This window comes from Eschrichtius robustus, chromosome 2, assembly GCF_028021215.1.
Source record: "Eschrichtius robustus isolate mEscRob2 chromosome 2, mEscRob2.pri, whole genome shotgun sequence".
In the NCBI taxonomy this organism is placed as follows: Eukaryota; Metazoa; Chordata; class Mammalia; order Artiodactyla; family Eschrichtiidae; genus Eschrichtius; species Eschrichtius robustus.
The window spans coordinates 8,051,003-8,069,816 of NC_090825.1; the positions used below are offsets into that span (position 1 = coordinate 8,051,003).

Genomic DNA, 18,814 nt, shown 5'->3' on the forward strand with positions numbered 1-18,814 from the left:
CCACCCTGAGCCCTGGGCCTCGGCCCTAGAAGAATTTAGCGACGGCATGCGGCGACAGCTACCATGGGCCAGGCTCTGTGCTGCGGGTGGTTAAGTGGTTAGGGACAGTCCAGTGACTCAAACTTGTCCCCTTTGCCACACAGAGCCAGTGCAGGACGCCTCCCATGCTCACTTTGAAACTCTCCGACTCGCTGAAAGAAGGTTTCTTGAGAAACGTTAGAAGCGGATCCAGTTCTGTGTCAGGCCGTAGGACAAGGCTTCTAAAATGAAGATAAAACGTGAAAGTTACTCGGTAATGATTTTAAAAGAGATTTGCAAATTGAAATCTCTCACTCTCTCTGCACCTATGAGATTAGCAAATATTAAAAAGAAAAAGTCAAGCAAACAGTACTGCTCAGGAGATAAAAAACCCAGCTGTCTTATGCATTGCGAAGTGACAATGCAGCAAATCTGTACAATCTTCTCATAAAGGAATTTGCTGGTGCACTTAATAGTCACCGACCTAGGAATCCTATTTCCAAGAACTTTTCCTAATGAAATTATGCAAAGAGTAGGAAAAATCGTAAGAGCCATTAAACATTATTTAAAATAAATAGTCGAAATGGAAGCACACTCAATGCCCCAAATAAGGAAGTAGATAAGTAAAAATACATTAATTCATCTTTTCAACAAATATATGTTAATTGCCTCTATTTCTGGGCATGGTGCTACATATCAGCTCAACAGAATATTCTGTAGTCATTAAAATAATCAAAAAGAAAAAAACAATAAAGGAAATGAAATTTATAAAAATATACCTTTGCCATGATGATAATAAGGTAAAAATTAAATATTTTAATTCACAGCATTTGAATGGGAACATGGACAGATCCAAATGGCTGATTTATTAGGATGTGAATTCTGGATGATTTTCTTCTTCACTGCTTGTTAGTCATTTTTACGTTATTTGCAGTAAATAAAAAAATCTAATTGAAAATGTAAAAATCCCCTCTTCCAGCCCAGTGAGAGGACGGCTGGACCTTTGGAGCCCACAGTCCCTTCAGGATGCCCCACACTTGAGAGGGAAACCGCCAGGTCTCACTTGATCTTGGCCCCGAAGGCCCAAGGCGCCTTTCTCAGTTAGTCTTTGCCAGCTCGTCTGCCCTGTTCTGCTTTATTTTATTTTTGTTCTCTCCAGTATGATTTAAAGCCCCGAAGAGAACATGCTGGAGAGTTATTTCACGTGAGGTCCGTTCATTCTCTTCCTGTAAAAACAGGGAGAATGAGAGCCATTCATACTCCGGATCCCTCCAGGAATTCTTCAGAAGGAGTGGCGCTCAGCCTGTAACTGATAAGCACATTCCAGTAGATCTGGGTGGAAGGGATGAAGAATCAGCTGCGATTTGCAAGGGCAGAAACCTGGAGGGTAACAAAGCAGGGAAAAAAAGAAAAGTACTGGGCTTTTCTGGTGGCGCAGTGGTTGAGAATCTGCCTGCTAATGCAGGGGACAGGGGTTCGAGCCCTAGTCTGGGAAGATCCCACATGCCGCGGAGCAACTAGGCCCGTGAGCCACAACTACTGAGCCTGCGCGTCTGGAGCCTGTGCTCCGCAACAAGAGAGGCCGCGATAGTGAGTGGCCCGCGCACCGCGATGAAGAGTGGCCCCTGCTCTCTGCAACTAGAGAAAGCCCTCGCACAGAAACGAAGACCCAACACAGCCAAAAAAATAAATAAATAAATAAATAATAATTAAAGGTGCTAATAATTAAAAAAAAAAAAAAAAGAAAAGAAAAGTACTACATTTCCAGCTGAAATTGCCCAGGTGAGCTAGCTGAACTAAACACTGGTCACATTCATGACTGGACAAGGTCAACGATCCCCAAAGAGGCACCCCAGCTTGCTCCCTTTGGGGGCTCACATTGACAGATACTGGTTCCATCCAGGGAAGTGTTTTTATTTTGAAGGTTCTGGAAGCAGGCAGTTCGTAATCAGTTTATTCTCTCTGAATTAGCTACCAGTGGCTGAATCAGCCTTTAAAATTCTCTGCTATAGCCAATCAAGTACAACTTCGATGCCCTGAGGGGTAAGAATTTCCATTCCCTGGCAATTTGCCCCAAGTGCCCTCTGCCTATTAAAAAAAAAAAAAGGAAAAGAAAAAGAAAGAAAGGAAGAAAGGAAGAAAGAAAGAAAGAAAGAAAGAAAGAAAGAAAGAAAGAAAGAAAGAAAGAAAGAAAGAAAGAAAGAAAGAAAGAAAAATTTATACTTTTTAGGTTTATTTGGCATTGACCCTTGAGATGAACTTTTTGAAGATGATGTCAGAGGACTTGATTTTTTTCTCTATTCTAAACAGCCACTGCATATTCTTAGGGTCAATGGCCTGTAAAAACCTGTGTACTTAGTGTAGTAGGATCTCCTATTCGAATGGTAATTATCTATTTAGATTCTAAAAGCATCTGGGTTCGTAATATTTATCTATTCCCACAAGCTGATTCTAAAGAGGAAGGCTGATTTAAGATTTAACAGTGAGTTCATTCATGATGGAGAATTATCTCTGACTTGTTTTGCCCATGAACCATACCACAGCACATTAGGAGTTTGGGATTTAGATATACATACTACTATATATAAAATAGATAATCAGCCAGGGCCTACTGTATAGCACAGGAAACTCTACTCAATATTCTGTAATAACCTATATGGGAAAAGAATCTGAAAAAGACAGATATATGTATATGTATAACTGAGTCACTTTGCTGTACATCTGAAACTAACACAACAGTGTAAATCAACTATACTCCAACATAAAATAAAAATTAAACTAAAAAAAAAATAGTACACCCAGCCCTTGCCTGTTTCCTTTTCTGGTAGAGTTTTTTTATTGTAGTAATACATACATAACATAAAATTTACCACCTTAAGTGTACAATTCAGTGGTATTAAGTACGTCACAGTGCTGTGTAACCATCACCACTATCTAAGAACTTCTTAATCATCCCAAACAGAAATTCTGTACCAATGAAGCAATAACTCCCTCCTCCCTCCAATACTTGATATCCTCTTTTCTACTTTCGGTCTCTATGAATTTGCCTTCTCTAGGTACCTCATATAAGTGGAACTGAAGCCGAGCAGGACCCTGTGGGGCTCCTGGGCATGGAAGCCTTTCTGTTTCTTGTTTCTTGACTCCAGCCTCCAAGATCTTCCCTGAGTTCCAAAGGGCAGATCTCAACAGCTGCTAATCCAGGAAAGGAGGAGATGAAAAGACAAGGGAGGGGCAGCCAAGAAACAACAGTGCAGCCTTGGGGCAAGGTCTTGGTTCCACCTCAAGGGATACACATAACAATGTCTTTAAGGGCTTTAAGATGTCAGCATTCTTCATACCATAGAAAGACCACCTGAGGCTACATTAAAAGAACCAGAGAAGCTCATCAAGAAGATTATCGAGACCAGATTAGAGGAGTGCAGGCCCTGCACACACCCTAATCTTATCAGCAAATCCACCCTTGAACTTTTGCTATAAAACTCCTCATCAGATCCTCCCGGCTTGGGACACATAGTTTTTCAGGGCAGGAACCCGCTGTGTCCCCCTTTGCCTAGCAAAGCAATAAAAGCTTTCTTTTCTACTTCACCCAAAGCTGTCTCCAAGCTTCGACACTGGTGCACAAATGCCAAGCTTTCGGCATCAGAACCATACAGGATTTGTCCTTTTGTGTCTGTGTTCTATCACTTACAATGTTTTCAAGGTTCATGTATATTGTAGCATGTATCAGAATCCCATTCCTTTTCACGTCTGAATAATATCCCATTGTATGTCTATTCCACCTTTTTTTTTTTTTTTTTTTTTTTTTGGCTGTGTTGGGTCTTCGTTTCTGTGCAAGGGCTTTCTCTAGTTGCGGCGAGCGGGGGCCACTCTTCATCGCGGTGCGCGGGCCTCTCACTATCGTGGCCTCTCTTGTTGTGGAGCACGGGCTCCAGACGCGCAGGCTCAGTAGTTGTGGCTCACGGGCCTAGTTGCTCTGCGGCATGTGGGATCTTCCCAGACCAGGGCTCGAACCCGTGTCCCCTGCATTGGCAGGCAGTTTCTCAACCACTGCGCCACCAGGGAAGCCCCTGTCCATTTGTTTTTTAGGGTTCTTTTTGTTTGTTTTTTTCAGTATAGTTTTTAACACTTGTTATCATTGGTGGATTTGTTTTTTAGTTTGGTTGCTCTCTTCTTCTTTTTCTTTTTAATTACTTGTTTTTATTTTAATAATTTTTTAATATTTTTTATTTTAATAACTTTCTTTTCTTTTTTTCTTTCTTTTTTTATCTTTTGCTCCTTTTTCTTCTGAGCTGTGTGGCTGACAGGGTCTTGGTGCTCTGGCCGGGTGTCAGGCCTGAGCCTCTGAGGCGGGAGAGCCGAGTTCAGGACATTTGTCCACCAGAGACCTCCCGGCCCCTTGTAATATCAGTCAGTGAGAGCTCTCCCAGAGATCTCCATCTCAACACTAAGACTCAGCTCCTCTCAATGACCAGCAAGCTCCAGTGCTGGACGCCCCATGCCAAACTACTAGCAAGACAGGAACACAACCCCACCCATTAGCAGAGAGGTTGCCTAAAATCATAATAAGGTCATAGACACCCCAAAACACACCACCGACCATGGCCCTGGCCACCAGAAAGACAAGATCCAGTCTCATCCACCAGAACACAGGCACTAGTCCCTCCACCAGTAAACCTACACAACCCACTGAACCAACCTTACCCACTGGGGGCAGACACCAAAGACAATGGGAACTACGAACTTGCAGCCTGCAAAAAGGAGACCCCAAACACAGTAATATAAGCAAAATGGGAAGACAGAGAAATACGCAGCAGATGAAGGAGCAAGGTAAAAACCCACCAGACCAAACAAATGAAGGGGAAATAGGCAGTCTACCTGAAAAATAATTCAGAATAATGATAATAAAGATGGTCCAAAATCTCAGAAACAGAATGGAGAAAATACAAGAAATATTTAACAAGGACCTAGAAGAACTAAAGAGCAAACAAACAATGATGACCAACACAATAAATGAAATTAAAAATTCTCTAGAAGGAATCAATAGCAGAATAACTGAGGCAGAAGAACAGATAAGTGACCTGGAAGATAAAATAGTGGAAATAACTACAACAGAGCAGCATAAAGAATAAAGAATGAAAAGAATTGAGGACAATCTCAGAGACCTCTGGGACAACATTAAACACACCAACATTCAAATTACAGAGGTCTCAGAAGAAGAGAAAAAGAAAGGGAGTGAGAAAATATTTGAAGAGATTATAGTTGAAAATTTCCCTAACACGGGAAAGGAAATAATCAAGTCCAGAAAGTGCAGAGAGTCCTATACAGGATAAATCCAAGGAGAAACACACCAAGACACATATTAATCAAACTATCAGAAATTAAATACAAAGAAAAAATATTAAAAGCAGCAAGGGAAAAACAACAAATAACATACAAGGGTATCCCCAGAAGGTTAACAGCTGATCTTTCAGCAGAAACTCTGCAAGCCAGAAATGAGTGGCAGGACATATTTAAGGTGATGAAAGGGAAAAACCTACACCCAAGATTACTCTACCCAGCAAGTATCTCATTCAGATTCGATGGAGAAATTAAAACCTTGACAGACAAGCAAAAGCTAAGAGAATTCAGCACCACCAAACCAGCTTTACAACAAATGCTAAAGGAACTTCTCTAGGCAGGAAACACAAGTGAAGGACAAGACCTACAAAAACAAACCCAAGACAATTAAGAAAATGGTAATAAGAACATACATATCGATAATTATCTTAAATGTAAATGGATTAAATTCTCCAACCAAAAGACATAGACAAGCTGAATGGATACAAAAACAAGGCCTATAAGACACTGATGAAAGAAATTCAAGATGATACAAATAGATGGAAAGTTACACCATGTTTTTGGATTGGAAGAATCAACATTGTGAAAATGACTATACTACCCAAAGCAATCTACAGATTCGATGCAATCCCTATCAAACTACCAATGGCATTTTTCACAGAACTAGAACAAAAAAATTCACAATTTGTATGGAAACACAGAAGACCCCGAATAGCCAAAGCAATCTTGAGAAAGAAAAACGGAGCTGGAGGAATCAGGCTCCTGGACTTCAGACTATACTACAAAGCTATAGTAATCCAGACAGTAGGGTACTGGCACAAAAACAGAAGTATAGATCAATGGAACAGGATAGAATCTCAGAGATAAACTCATGCACATATGGTCACATTATCTTTGATAAAGGAAGAAAGAATATACAATGGAGAAAAGAGAGCCTCTTCAATAAGTGGTGCTGGGAAAACTGGGCAGCTACATGTAAAGATTGAAATTAGAACACTTCCTAACACCACACAAAAAAATATGTTCAAAATGGATTAAAGATCTAAATGTAAGGCCAGACACTATAAAACTCTTAGAGGAAAACATAGGCAGAACACTCTATGACATAAATCACAGCAAGATCCTTTTTGACCCAGCTCCTAGAGAAATGGAAATAAAACAAAAATAAACAAATGGGACCTAATGAAACTTAAAAGCTTTTGACAGCGAAGGAAACCATAAACAAGATGAAAAGACAACCCTCAGAATGGAAGAAAATATTTGCAAACGAAGCAATTGACAAAGGATTAATCTCCAAAATATACAAGCAGCTCATGCAGCTCAATATCAAAAAACAAAAAACCCAATCCAAAAATGGGCAGAAGACCTAAATAGACAATTCTCCAAAGAAGATATACAGATTGCCAACAAACACATGAAAGGATGCTCAACATCACTAATCACTAGAGAAATGCAAATCAAAACTACAATGAGGTATCACCTCACACCAGTCAGAATGGCCATCATCAAAAAATCTACAAACAATAAATGCTGGAGAGGGTGTGGAGAAAAGGGAACCCTCTTGCACTGTTGGTGGGAATGTATATTGATACAGCCACTATGGAGAACTGTATGGAGGTTCCTTAAAAAACTACAAATAGAACTACCATACAACCCAGCAATCCCAGTACTGGGCATATACCCTGAGAAAACCATAATTCAAAAAGAGTCATGTACCGCAATGTTCATTGCAGCTCTAGTTACAATAGCCAAGACACGGAAGCAACGTAAGTGTCCATCGACAGATGAAAGGATAAAGAAGATGTGGCACATATATACAGTGGAATATTACTCAACCATAAAAATAAATGAAATTGAGTTATTTGCAGTGAGGTGCATGGACCTAGTGTCTGTCATACAGAGTGAAGTAAATCAGAAAGAGAAAAACAAGTACCGTATGCTAACACATGTATATGGAATCAAAAAAATAATAATAATAAAATAAAATGGCTCTGATGAACCTAGGGGCAGGACAGGAATAAAGACCCAGATGTAGAGAATGGACTTGAGGACATGATGGGGGGAAGGGTAAGCTGGGATGAAGTGAGAGAGTGGCATGGACATATATACGCTACCAAATGTAAAATAGATAGCTAGTGGGAAGCAGCCGCACAGCACAGGGAGATCCGCTTGGTGCTTTGTGACCACCTAGAGGGGTGGGATAGGGAGGGTGGGAGGGAGACGCAAGAGGGAGGGGATATAGGGATACATGTATACGTATAGCTGACTCACTTTGTTATACAGCAGAAACTAACACACCATTGTAAAGCAATTATACTCCAGTAAAGATGTTAAAAAAAAAAAAAAAGAAAGACTCACAAATGTTAAGTAGAATCACACCTGTAGACACAATTAAATATTCATGGTAGAGATGAAGGAATTAAGAAATTTCCACTGCTTATGTAGTGGAGAAGCCCTTCTCCCAGCCTTGAAGGTGATTCCACCATTCGCTTGTGGTGAAGTTGAATGCTAAGTAGACCTGGAAAATGCCAACACCATCATTAAGAAGCAAATTGTTGCTAGAGTCTCTTTCTTATTTTGCTGCCTCGGAACTAAATTGAGAAAACAGTGATACAAACAAATGTCCACCACATTGCTACCTCATTGCCTTTATTGTTAAGAGTCATGTCCTCCAAAGGCATTCTAATCTAGTTGAAGAAAAATAGAAAACTTGAACAATCCAAACTGTCCCAAAAATCTATAACTATATCACTTTTTACAGTAAATGATTTTTTCTTCTCAAAATGCTGGAGTCTCACCTCACCAGCCACCTCTGTTTGGCAGTGATACAATTTCTCGTTGGGGTTTTAGTAAATGGCATCATTGTGGTTGTGAATGGCACTCACTTGATCAAGCAGCGAAAGATGATTCCATTGGATCTCCTTCTTTCCTGCCTGGCGATTTCCAGGATTTGTCTGCAGCCAGCCATCTTCTACATTAACCTGGCTGTCCTTTCCTTGATTGAATTCCCTCAGCTTGCTGAGAAGTTCGTAATTCTCACATTTATAAATGAATCGGGACTTTGGTTTGCCACATGGCTCAGCCTTCTCTACTGTGCCAAGATTGCCACCATTGCTCACCCACTCTTCTGGTTGAAGATGAGGATATCCAAGTTGGTTCCTTGGCTGATACTTGAGTCCCTGCTATATGCATCTAGTACGGCTGTTTTCCACAGCAAACACAGATGGATATTTTCCAAAGAACACTTCCTGGGCCTTTTCTCCCCAAATGCAACCACTCAAATCAAAGAAATACCTGCTTTACAGTTTGCCTTTCTTTTTGCTGAGTTCTCATTGCCATTACTTATCTTCCTTATTTCTTCTCTGCTCTTGATATTTTCCCTGGGGAGACACATCTGACAGATGAGAAACACAGCAACAGGCCCCAGGAACCCTCGCACACTCGTGCACATCAGCCCTCTTCTCTCCATCCTGTCCTTTCTGGTCTTCTATCTCTGCCACTCCATGACAGCTGCTTTGCTCTATTCTCAAATTTTCAACTTTAGAAGCTTCATATTTCTGTTCTGCATCTTGGGGGTTGGTTCATACCACTCTGGACACTCTATTACCTTAATTTTAGGAAATCCTAAAATGAAACAAGATGCAAAGAAATTGCTCCTTTACGGAAAGTGCTGTCAGTGAGAGAGAACTTTGATCCAATCAAAGAACTGGCAGTTCAGTGAGTTAACAGTGCCTGCCATGCCTCCTTAACCAAACGAAGAAGTCTGTTCATAAATATACAAAACATCATCTAAAGATTATTTGTCCAACCTGAGACATTTTTATGGATTCTCTCCTTTTTCAAAGGGTTACACTGATTTTCAAAGCATAATGCATGTTGCTGGATTACATCAATGTCAGTACCCTTGCCAGATGTTACCTAACTGTTGAAGACTGGGTAAGTGTTACAGGGATCTTTCTGTATTATTTCTTACAACTGCATGTGAATCTACAATTATCTCAAAATAAAAAGTTTAAAGAAAAAGGGAAGCACAAGTTTGAACTTGTGATGGCAGAAAGATGCACGAATGTCGTGGGGACCCTGTGTGTCTGATGCCTGGTCTTAGATGATTTAGCCTGGCTGGAAGCGCTGATTGCTCATTTCTTGTTTACCTGGATATTATTTCTGCACTGTTTGTTAGAGTCACAGACAATAGAACCATTTTTCCTCATCAGATCAGAGAGGAAGCTGAAGACAGTCTGACTTTCTCTGTCCTTGTAAGTAGGCTCACCTGCTCCATGGTGCCAAGATCCTAGATGCCGTGGTGACGTGTCCCATCAACTGATAAAAAGGCAGACAGATGGAAGAGGAAGAGAAATCAAGAGCTGAACTATTTTTTTCCATTCCCTTAATTAGACACACCGAACAGACAATAGCTTGCAAATATATTTCACTTTGCACTTGTGTTCTCAGCTTTGGGACCCTTTCAACTGATGGTGGCAATTTGGAACTCCTACCACATTGCATGTCTTCCCAATGAAGCGACATCAGTAGGTGGGTGGGCTGGGGTTATCTCCATCTGCTTGAAGTCACAAATGCATTTTCTATTTGACGATGATGTTGGATGCTAGCTAAGATATATATGTATATTTCTAAAACAACTTCAGAACGTTTCTGCTCCCAGTGAAGCAAAAGACATTCCTCATTTTGGCTATAGCTTAAAGTTCACACATGATGATAGAAAATGTGTTTAGGTTTGGATTTGCCAATCACCAATAATGTGGATTCAAATATTGGTTTATAAGCCTAAGACACGCAGGTGTGGTTGTACTAAACTGAGGTCTTTGCTTCAGAAGATCCAGGGAAGTATTCATCTTCCTGGGTGTGGGAAAGCTCTGAGGCTATTCTTCCTCTTCCCACAGAGGATGGAGCAAAATAACAGCCTTGGTCTTCCCACTATTTTGTTTTCCCATGTCCCAATAGGTGGGAGGTTTATAGCTAACTGTGCAGTCAGGTGGTCAACTCTGGGAAGAGCAGTTGTGTAGTGGAGGTGATGATTGCCCCTTCCTTTGGAGGGGACAGTGAGGGATCACTTTTATTTTCTGTACATCTCAAATTCAGATGCCTTATCCTTGAATCATGGTGTGTATACCTGCAGGTGGAGAAAAGGAGAGCAGAAGAGATTTCAAATATTCAGGGGAAAACTTGTAAATATACCATTCTCATGTGACTTTTTTACTCAGATGCCAAATTCTCATTCAATTTCATGCAACTCCTGCTTTAATAATGCTGGTTAATAAGATGAACATGAAGGTATGATTGTTTGTACACTTAAAAGTTACCAAAGTTATAAAAAAGATAATGCATGCTAAAGCAAACTCTTCTAGAAACACTTTTGCAGTCTACTTTCCTAGAAATATATTTCTTCCAGAAACGTCGCCTAGCTATCACGTTGATGGGTAGTGTGTGGGACACTAATTGCTCCATCGTTGAAGCAAAACTAACTGGGTCTCTTGTGTCTCTGGAGCCACCCTTATGTGGACTCCCTAACCTTGACAAGTTGTTTTTGTCCTGCTCATTTAGCATGGGGTTAGCCTCTATCGTGGTACGGCATTGTCCTCCACCCCGTCCCTGAATTTTTTGAGATGGAGTGGGGCACAGTTGCCCAGGAGACTTGGCTATGGGATCACATGCCCATGGGTCCAGCCAGAGGAGTGCTGACTGCAGGATGAGGCGTTGTCCACCCTTCCCCTACTTCCTGTGGCCTCCCTGCTCAGTCAGTAGCAAAGGAGATGCGCAAAGAGGCAGGCTCTCAGTGAAAAGGGGGCCAGCAATAGCATTCCATTCCATTTCAGAGAGAGGTCAGACACCCCAAACCAGGAGACAAATGTTGCCACTTTGCGTCCCATTCTCCATTCTGATGTTGACCCCTTCGGTGCCCAAGGTCCAGGGATTCTCCGAGGTTTCAGTGACCATAAGATTGTGACTCCAACCAAGAAGGTTAAATCTGTGTGCTTATAGCAACAGATTTCTCAAAATATAAATGCTGCAACAATTTGACTCAGGAAATAAACGCAACAATTTTAAAACTCTCACAGATTAAGAATGCCTTTTAAATTCTCAGTCTCTCATTCAAATGTAGTAACGGCTTGAAGTTAGAATAATCTGGACCTAAAAATGGGAGGAAGACATAAGCATTTAATGTTTACTTGTCTTCTTTAGGTTAGGGACCACCCATTCTAGAGACTTCAGACAGTTTAAATATTATGCCCCATATGCTTAAGTACAGTCGTTCTTGTCAAACTATAAGTATTCTAATTTTAGGCTTGGGAAATCTGATTTCCACAACTTTTGGGCATGTAGACCTACATCTCTTTGGGTAAGAGGAGGGATAGGTAGTCAGAAATATCCAAGAAAGAAAGAAGCCAGCCAGATCATGCAAATCAACTTTGGCAATCAGTGAGATAACAGATGTTGCAGACAGATGGCGCTCATATTGGAGAACAATCCAAATGACAGGGGCAGGGAGACTCACCTGTTTTAAAGAGGGTCTTGCTAGGGTATGAGTTTGGAATCACATTAGAGACTGTATTAACACAAACTCTATGTCAGTGGTATATTCTTTTTGAAAGAATTATTCTTTTGCCACCTAATCATTGTAGACTGTCATCTGAAAACTTTATGCTGGGAAAAGGGTAGGGACTGAGAAAATCGGTCACCACGAGCTGAAAACATCAAGCTTTTGGGGAGAGTCAACATAAATTCAGATAGCTCGTGGGTTTTTGTTTCATTGTCTTCCTATGTAAAGCTAGCATCTCCCCCCCTCTCTCTCCTTGATACATTAGACCATCCGATGCATCACTCCATACCTTTGCAGGACGAAATAATGATTGTGTTTAAGATGTGATTTAAACATTTGGCATCATATCTGTGACATCTGGATCTGCTTAATCATTCTGGTTGGGGGTCAGGTTGGTGATTTTAGCCTGTAATTCAAAACATTCAAATCAATAAAGTGTGGGTTTCCTTTTTACTTTTTGGTGCTCTATTTGTTTCTGTTTTAAATGTTTCTCCACAAGATGAGCAATATGACATAATTTTGAATAAAATATCTACTTAAATCTCTGAAAATATGTCTGTTTTTAAAATGATGACTGAAGATTCATTTTATTTCAACCTCAACATTCCTGAGCAAAAACACACATTGTGACTATTTTAATTTTTGAGGTTGGAATGCATGTTCTTAAGTGAAATCTTTAGTTTCTAGTAACTAAAATCTCCTCCTCTATAGATTTGTGTAAGTCATATAATATAAGCACGCACTGTGTGTTAACCAGGTAGAATTTGAATTTAGGAGTATCTAAGGCCCCATAGCTAGACTGGGCTCAGCACTTAGTAAGCACGCTCTGAATGACCTAGATTCCAGAACCACTGGGGAAACTTCAGCTTATTCTGAAGATAAGCAGGTGGAAAAGGATTGGAAAAAAAAAAATAAGTGGCTAAAAGCCAGCTAGGATATTGTATTACTAAATATATGGAAGGCCCTCTGGCCACAAACTCACTCATTTGGACAGCAAGAGCTATGCTTGTGATTGCAGATTAATAAGTTTTACTTCACTTGAAACCCGGAGAATTGGCTTCCAGAAAGCATTGACCAGCTATAGTCAAAAAACTTGGTTTCATGACAAATATTCTCTAGCATATGCACCACTGCGTGTCTGCTGTCATACTTGAAATTCTTGAGTCAAGGACTTGTGCCTTTGATCACGGAGGCATGATGCCCTTAATGGCACCAGTTGATGACGGATGTGGAGAACAGGTTCTATGGGAGGAGAGAGGAAACCTTGAGCATAATAATTTAGATGGGGAGGCTAAGTAGATTTGTGTCATACCTTACAGAGATCAGAAACTAATCCATACACAAGACAAACCACTGTCTTCCAAAGCCAGTAACTTGGTCTCCTCAGTTCTTGCTAGAACTGCCCCTGCTTATTTGGGTGATTTATGCAACGTCTGTGCAATGCCGTAAGCACGGTAGTAAGCTGAGCCTCTGTTCCTTGATCTATAAGACGGGGATGATAATGATGGGTACCACATGCTTAATAAAGTTCCAGGTACGTAATTGTGAGCAGTAATGAAGGCAAGTCCCAAGTAAAGGGGCTGAAATGGATACGGTCTCAGGGAATCTCCAGCAGCACCTTGGGGTGGGGTGGGGGGCATTGGGGAGAAACTTGTTGAACAATAGAGGGTCATATTAAAGCCTGGTTTGGAATCTAGACCCAGCACTCGTGAGCTGGGTGACTTGACGAGCCTGAAGCTCATGTTTCCCCATCTTTGAAGTGGGCACATGGATTATCCCGGGCTGAACGAGATATGCTAATGAGCCAGTGGAATCCATGCCTGGCTGCTGCTAGTGTTGTTTTTTGTTGTTAAACCATATGTAACTGCTGAAATGGGGCCATTTTTGATCTGCTGAAATGACAGTTTCCTACGGTTCACCCCAATAATCAATCAAACAAACAATCACAGAGTTTGGAGGAGAGCTAATTCCAGATAAAGGAAGCAGCATGTGTAGAGGTATCTGGCAAAGAAAGGAAATAAAAACATAGAAAAGCGCAAGAGTGAAAGGAGGAATGAAGGGTGTATCAGGCTGCTTTGCTGCAATAACAAGTGGGGCCAGCGTTTCAGTCCTCGCAGCCACGAGTTCACTCTCACGTACGTTGCGTGATGGCTGTGAGTCTGCAGCAGCCCTGTTGCTGTTCTGAGTCCCGAAGCCGCAGCCCCTGTTTGGGATGCACTGTTCTTGAGGCAGAGGGAAAAGAACGAAGGCTGGGGAGTCACAGGGCAGTTCTACAGCTTCTTCCATATCCACTCCCAGGGGCAAGTGGCCAAACCCAACAGAAAGAGGGGAGAGAGATGAAATCTTACACCAACTATTTGGGAATAAAAACAATTCTACCAGATGGGAAAGTAAAATGCGGAAGCTGCTGTGCAGAGCAGCTTGGTGGCTCCTCAAAAACTTAAACATAGAATCACCATATGACCCCGAAATTCCACTCCCTGGTGTATGCCCAAGAGAACCGAAAACAGAGACTTGCACCAACACCTATAAACTGATATTCACAGCAGCATTGTTCACAATTGCCAAAAAGTGGAAACAACCCAAGAGTCCATGAATGGGTAACAAAAATGTGGAATAGGGGCTTCCCTGGTGGCGCAGTGGTTGAGAATCTGCCTGCCAATGCAGGGGACACGGGTTCGAGCCCTGGTCTGGGAAGATCCCACATGCCGCAGAGCAACTAGGCCCGTGAGCCACAACTACTGAGCCTGCGCGTCTGGAGCCCGTGCTCCACAACAAGAGAGGCCACGATAGTGAGAGGCCCGCGCACCGCGATGAGGAGTGGCCCCCGCTCGCCGCAACTAGAGAAAGCCCTTGCACAGAAACGAAGACCCAACACAGCCAAAAAAAAAAAAAAAAAAAAAAGTGGAATAGACATACAATGGGATATTATTCAGACGTGAAAAGGAATGGGATTCTGATACATGCTACAATATACATGAACCTTGAAAACATTGTAAGTGATAGAACACAGACACAAAAGGACAAATCCTGTATGGTTCTGATGCCGAAAGCTTGGCATTTGTGCACCAGTGTCGAAGCTTGGAGACAGCTTTGGGTGAAGTAGAAAAGAAAGCTTTTATTGCTTTGCTAGGCAAAGGGGGACACAGCGGGTTCCTGCCCTGAAAAACTATGTGTCCCAAGCCGGGAGGATCTGATGAGGAGTTTTATAGCAAAAGTTCAAGGGTGGATTTGCTGATAAGATTAGGGTGTGTGCAGGGCCTGCACTCCTCTAATCTGGTCTCGGTAATCTTCTTGATGAGCTTCTCTGGTTCTTTTAATGTAGCCTCAGGTGGTCTTTCTATGGTATGAAGAATGCTGACATCTTAAAGCCCTTAAAGACATTGTTATGTGTATCCCTTGAGGTGGAACCAAGACCTTGCCCCAAGGCTGCACTGTTGTTTCTTGGCTGCCCCTCCCTTGTCTTTTCATCTCCTCCTTTCCTGGATTAGCAGCTGTTGAGATCTGCCCTTTGGAACTCAGGGAAGATCTTGGAGGCTGGAGTCAAGAAACAAGAAACAGAAAGGCTTCCATGCCCAGGAGCCCCACAGGGTCCTGCTCGGCTTCAGTTCCACTTATATGAGGTACCTAGAGAAGGCAAATTCATAGAGACCGAAAGTAGAAAAGAGGATATCAAGTATTGGAGGGAGGAGGGAGTTATTGCTTCATTGGTACAGAATTTCTGTTTGGGATGATTAAGAAGTTCTTAGATAGTGGTGATGGTTACACAGCACTGTGACGTACTTAATACCACTGAATTGTACACTTAAGGTGGTAAATTTTATGTTATGTATGTATTACCACAATAAAAAAATTCTACCAGAAAAGGAAACAGGCAAGGGCTGGGTGTACTATTTTTTTTTTAGTTTAATTTTTATTTTATGTTGGAGTATAGTTGATTTACACTGTTGTGTTAGTTTCAGATGTACAGCAAAGTGACTCAGTTATACATATACATATATCTGTCTTTTTCAGATTCTTTTCCCATATAGGTTATTACAGAATATTGAGACCCAACACAGCCATAAATAAATAAAAAAACAAAACAAAAAAAAATTAAAAAAAAAAAAAAACCCAAATGGACAGACAGAACCCTTGAACAAATGGCAAAAGCAAAGCTATACAGACAAAATCACACAAAGAAGCATACACATAGACACTCACAAAAAGAGAAAAAGGAAAAGAAAAAATATATAAAAGGAAGAGAGCAACCAAATCAATAAACAAATCTACCAATGATAATAAAGTCTAAATACTAAACTAAGATAAACATAAAACCAGAAACAAATTAGATGCAGAAAGCAAACCCTAAGTCTACACTTGTTCCCAAAGTCCACCACCTCAATTTGGGATGATTCATTGTCTATTCAGGTATTCCACAGGTGCAGGGTACATCAAGTTGATTTTGGAGATTTAATCAAATCTGCTCCTGAGGCTTCTGGGAGAGATTTCCCTTTCCCTTCTTTGTTTGCACAGCTCCTGGGGTTCAGCTTTGGATTTGTCCCCGCCGCTGCATGTAGGTCGCCTGAGGGCATCTGTTCTTCACTCAGACAGGATGGAACTAAAGCAGCAGCTGATTCGGAGGCTCTGGCTCACTCAGGCAGGGGGGAGGGAGGGATATGGTATGTGGGGCAAACTCGCAGTGGCAGAGGCCAGTGTGACTTTGCACCAGCCTGAGGCGTGCCGTGTGTTCTTCCGGGGAATTTGTCCCTGGATCACAGGACCCTGGCAGTGGTGGGCTGCATAGGCTCCCAGGAGGGGCGGTGTGGGGAGTGACCTGTGCTCGCATACAGGCTTCTTGGTGGCGGCAGCAGCAGCCTTAGCGTCTCATGCCCGTCTCTGGGGTCCGCGCTGTTAGCCGCGGCTCGCGCCCGTCTCTGGAGCTCGTTTAGGCGGCGCTCTGAATCCCCTCTCCTCGAGCACCCCGAAACAATGGTCTCTTGCCTCTTAGGCAGTTCCGGACATTTTCCCGGACTCCCTCCCAGCTAGATGTGGTGCACTAGCTCCCTTCAGGCTGTGTTCACGCGGCCAACCCTAGTCCTCTCCCTGGGATCCAACCTCCGAAGCCCAAGCCTCAGCTCCCAGCCCCGCCCGCCCCGGCGGGTGAGCAGACAAGCCTCTCGGGCTGGTGAATGCTGCTCGGCACCGATCCTCTGTGCGGGAATCTCTCCGCTTTGCCCTCCGCACCCCTGCGGCTGTGCTCTCCTCCGTGGCTCCGAAGCTTCCCCCCTCTGCCGCCCGCAGTCTCCGCCCGCGAAGGGGCTTCCTAGTGTGTAGAAACCTTTCCTCCTTCACAGCTCCCTCCCAGAGGTGCAGATCCCGTCCCTATTCTTTTGTAACTGTTTTTTCTTTTGCCCTACCCAGGTACGTGGGGAGTTTCTTGCCTTTTGGGAGGTCTGAGGTCTTCTGCCAGCGTTCAGTAGGTGTTCTGTAGGAGTTGTTCCACGTGTAGATGTATTTCTGATGTATTTGTGGGGCTGAAGGTGATCTCCACGTCTTACCCCTCCGCCAGCTTGAAGGTCCTGTCTGTGAGGCATTCTTTACAGAAAACTCTTTTTTGAAACCATCACTTGTGCTATAATGATGTAGTACAATCGGCAACACAAGCCCCCTAACTAGTAGTTCTCCAATATGCAATTGTTGAGCAATTTAGGACCACCTAAAATTTAGAAGAGATATATATTAAAACATATGTGATAAAACACAAAGCGTGACATACTATAATGGCAAAATAATTAAGCTTACACGTCTGTGTACACAGTAGGTCAAAAGCTTAAAGGAAGGTAATATAAGAGCCATTCAGCACCATTCCCATCAGTAGCCAACCATCTGCAGGATAATACAGGGCTTGAAACCTTTTCCCTACTAGTTTTTCAAAACTATGACAATTTTATGACATGAGCTGGTTGTTCCAGGAAAAATGTAATGATAAAAGAGTACATGATTCAATTTGTTGTTATAACTGTCTTACGGACTGTTTTTGGAAAAATTACATGAGTGTTTATTAAAATGTATTCTGTGTGAGGTGTTATGCTAAACCAGGTTTTCTCCATCTTGACACTGTTGACATTTGGGGCTGGATATTTAAGGGGGGTTGGTGGATGCTATCCTGTGCAATATAGCATGTCTCCCAGCCTCTAAGCATTAGATGCCAGCAGTACACCACTTGTCCCAGGTGTGACAACCGAAAGTGATTCCAGAACTTTGCCGAATGTTCCCTGAGTGGCAAAATCACCCCCCATTGAACACCACTGTCTTAACATGTGGGGACAAAGGTGGATACAACAGTTTCTGTCCTCAAAGCATTCAGAAACTAAAGGCAGATAAAAGCAAGTCACCTTGTACAGTGTGGCATAAAACTAAATTCAGTATTTGGAGAATTCACCAACAGAGCACAAAGTGGGGAGCGATTTATCAAACCTTTGTGGAATGGAAGCTTTTCCAACCTAGCAGTTGATCACAATGGACCCAGCAGAGCCCCAAACAGGGCATATGTCCCTATGGATACTTGTTACTTTGTCTGAAGGTGTCCTGAAGGTCTCTTAGGATGAATCTCACTTTTAGAAAACTGGAAGGGAAACCATATGAAACCATTCGAGGTGAGAGCAGGTGCCTAGGTGATTCTTCTCTGAATATGCAGCGTCTGTGCCACCTAGGACTCTACTCTGTTCTTTGTGTTACAACTTCAATGAGTTGTAGGGAACAGCTGTGAACATCTTCAAGGAGGCATCGAGGGAGGTGGTTCATGGGTGGGTCCTATCAAAAGTGATCCAGATTAAAGCATGACGATCAGGATAAACCTTGTTCTTCTCCCTTGGATGGAAAGAGAAAAATACTAAAATCTTTCCAATTTTACATTCT

General features: G+C 42.2%; 1 protein-coding gene across 1 annotated transcript; it reads left to right on the forward strand.

The window, feature by feature from the left end:
- The first annotated feature begins 8,138 nt into the window (after positions 1–8,138).
- Positions 8,139–9,035, forward strand: TAS2R1 (taste 2 receptor member 1). Its single transcript, XM_068531878.1, is given in 1 exon segment — positions 8,139–9,035. A coding segment is annotated over 1 exon segment (897 nt).
- Positions 9,036–18,814: the final 9,779 nt, after the last annotated feature.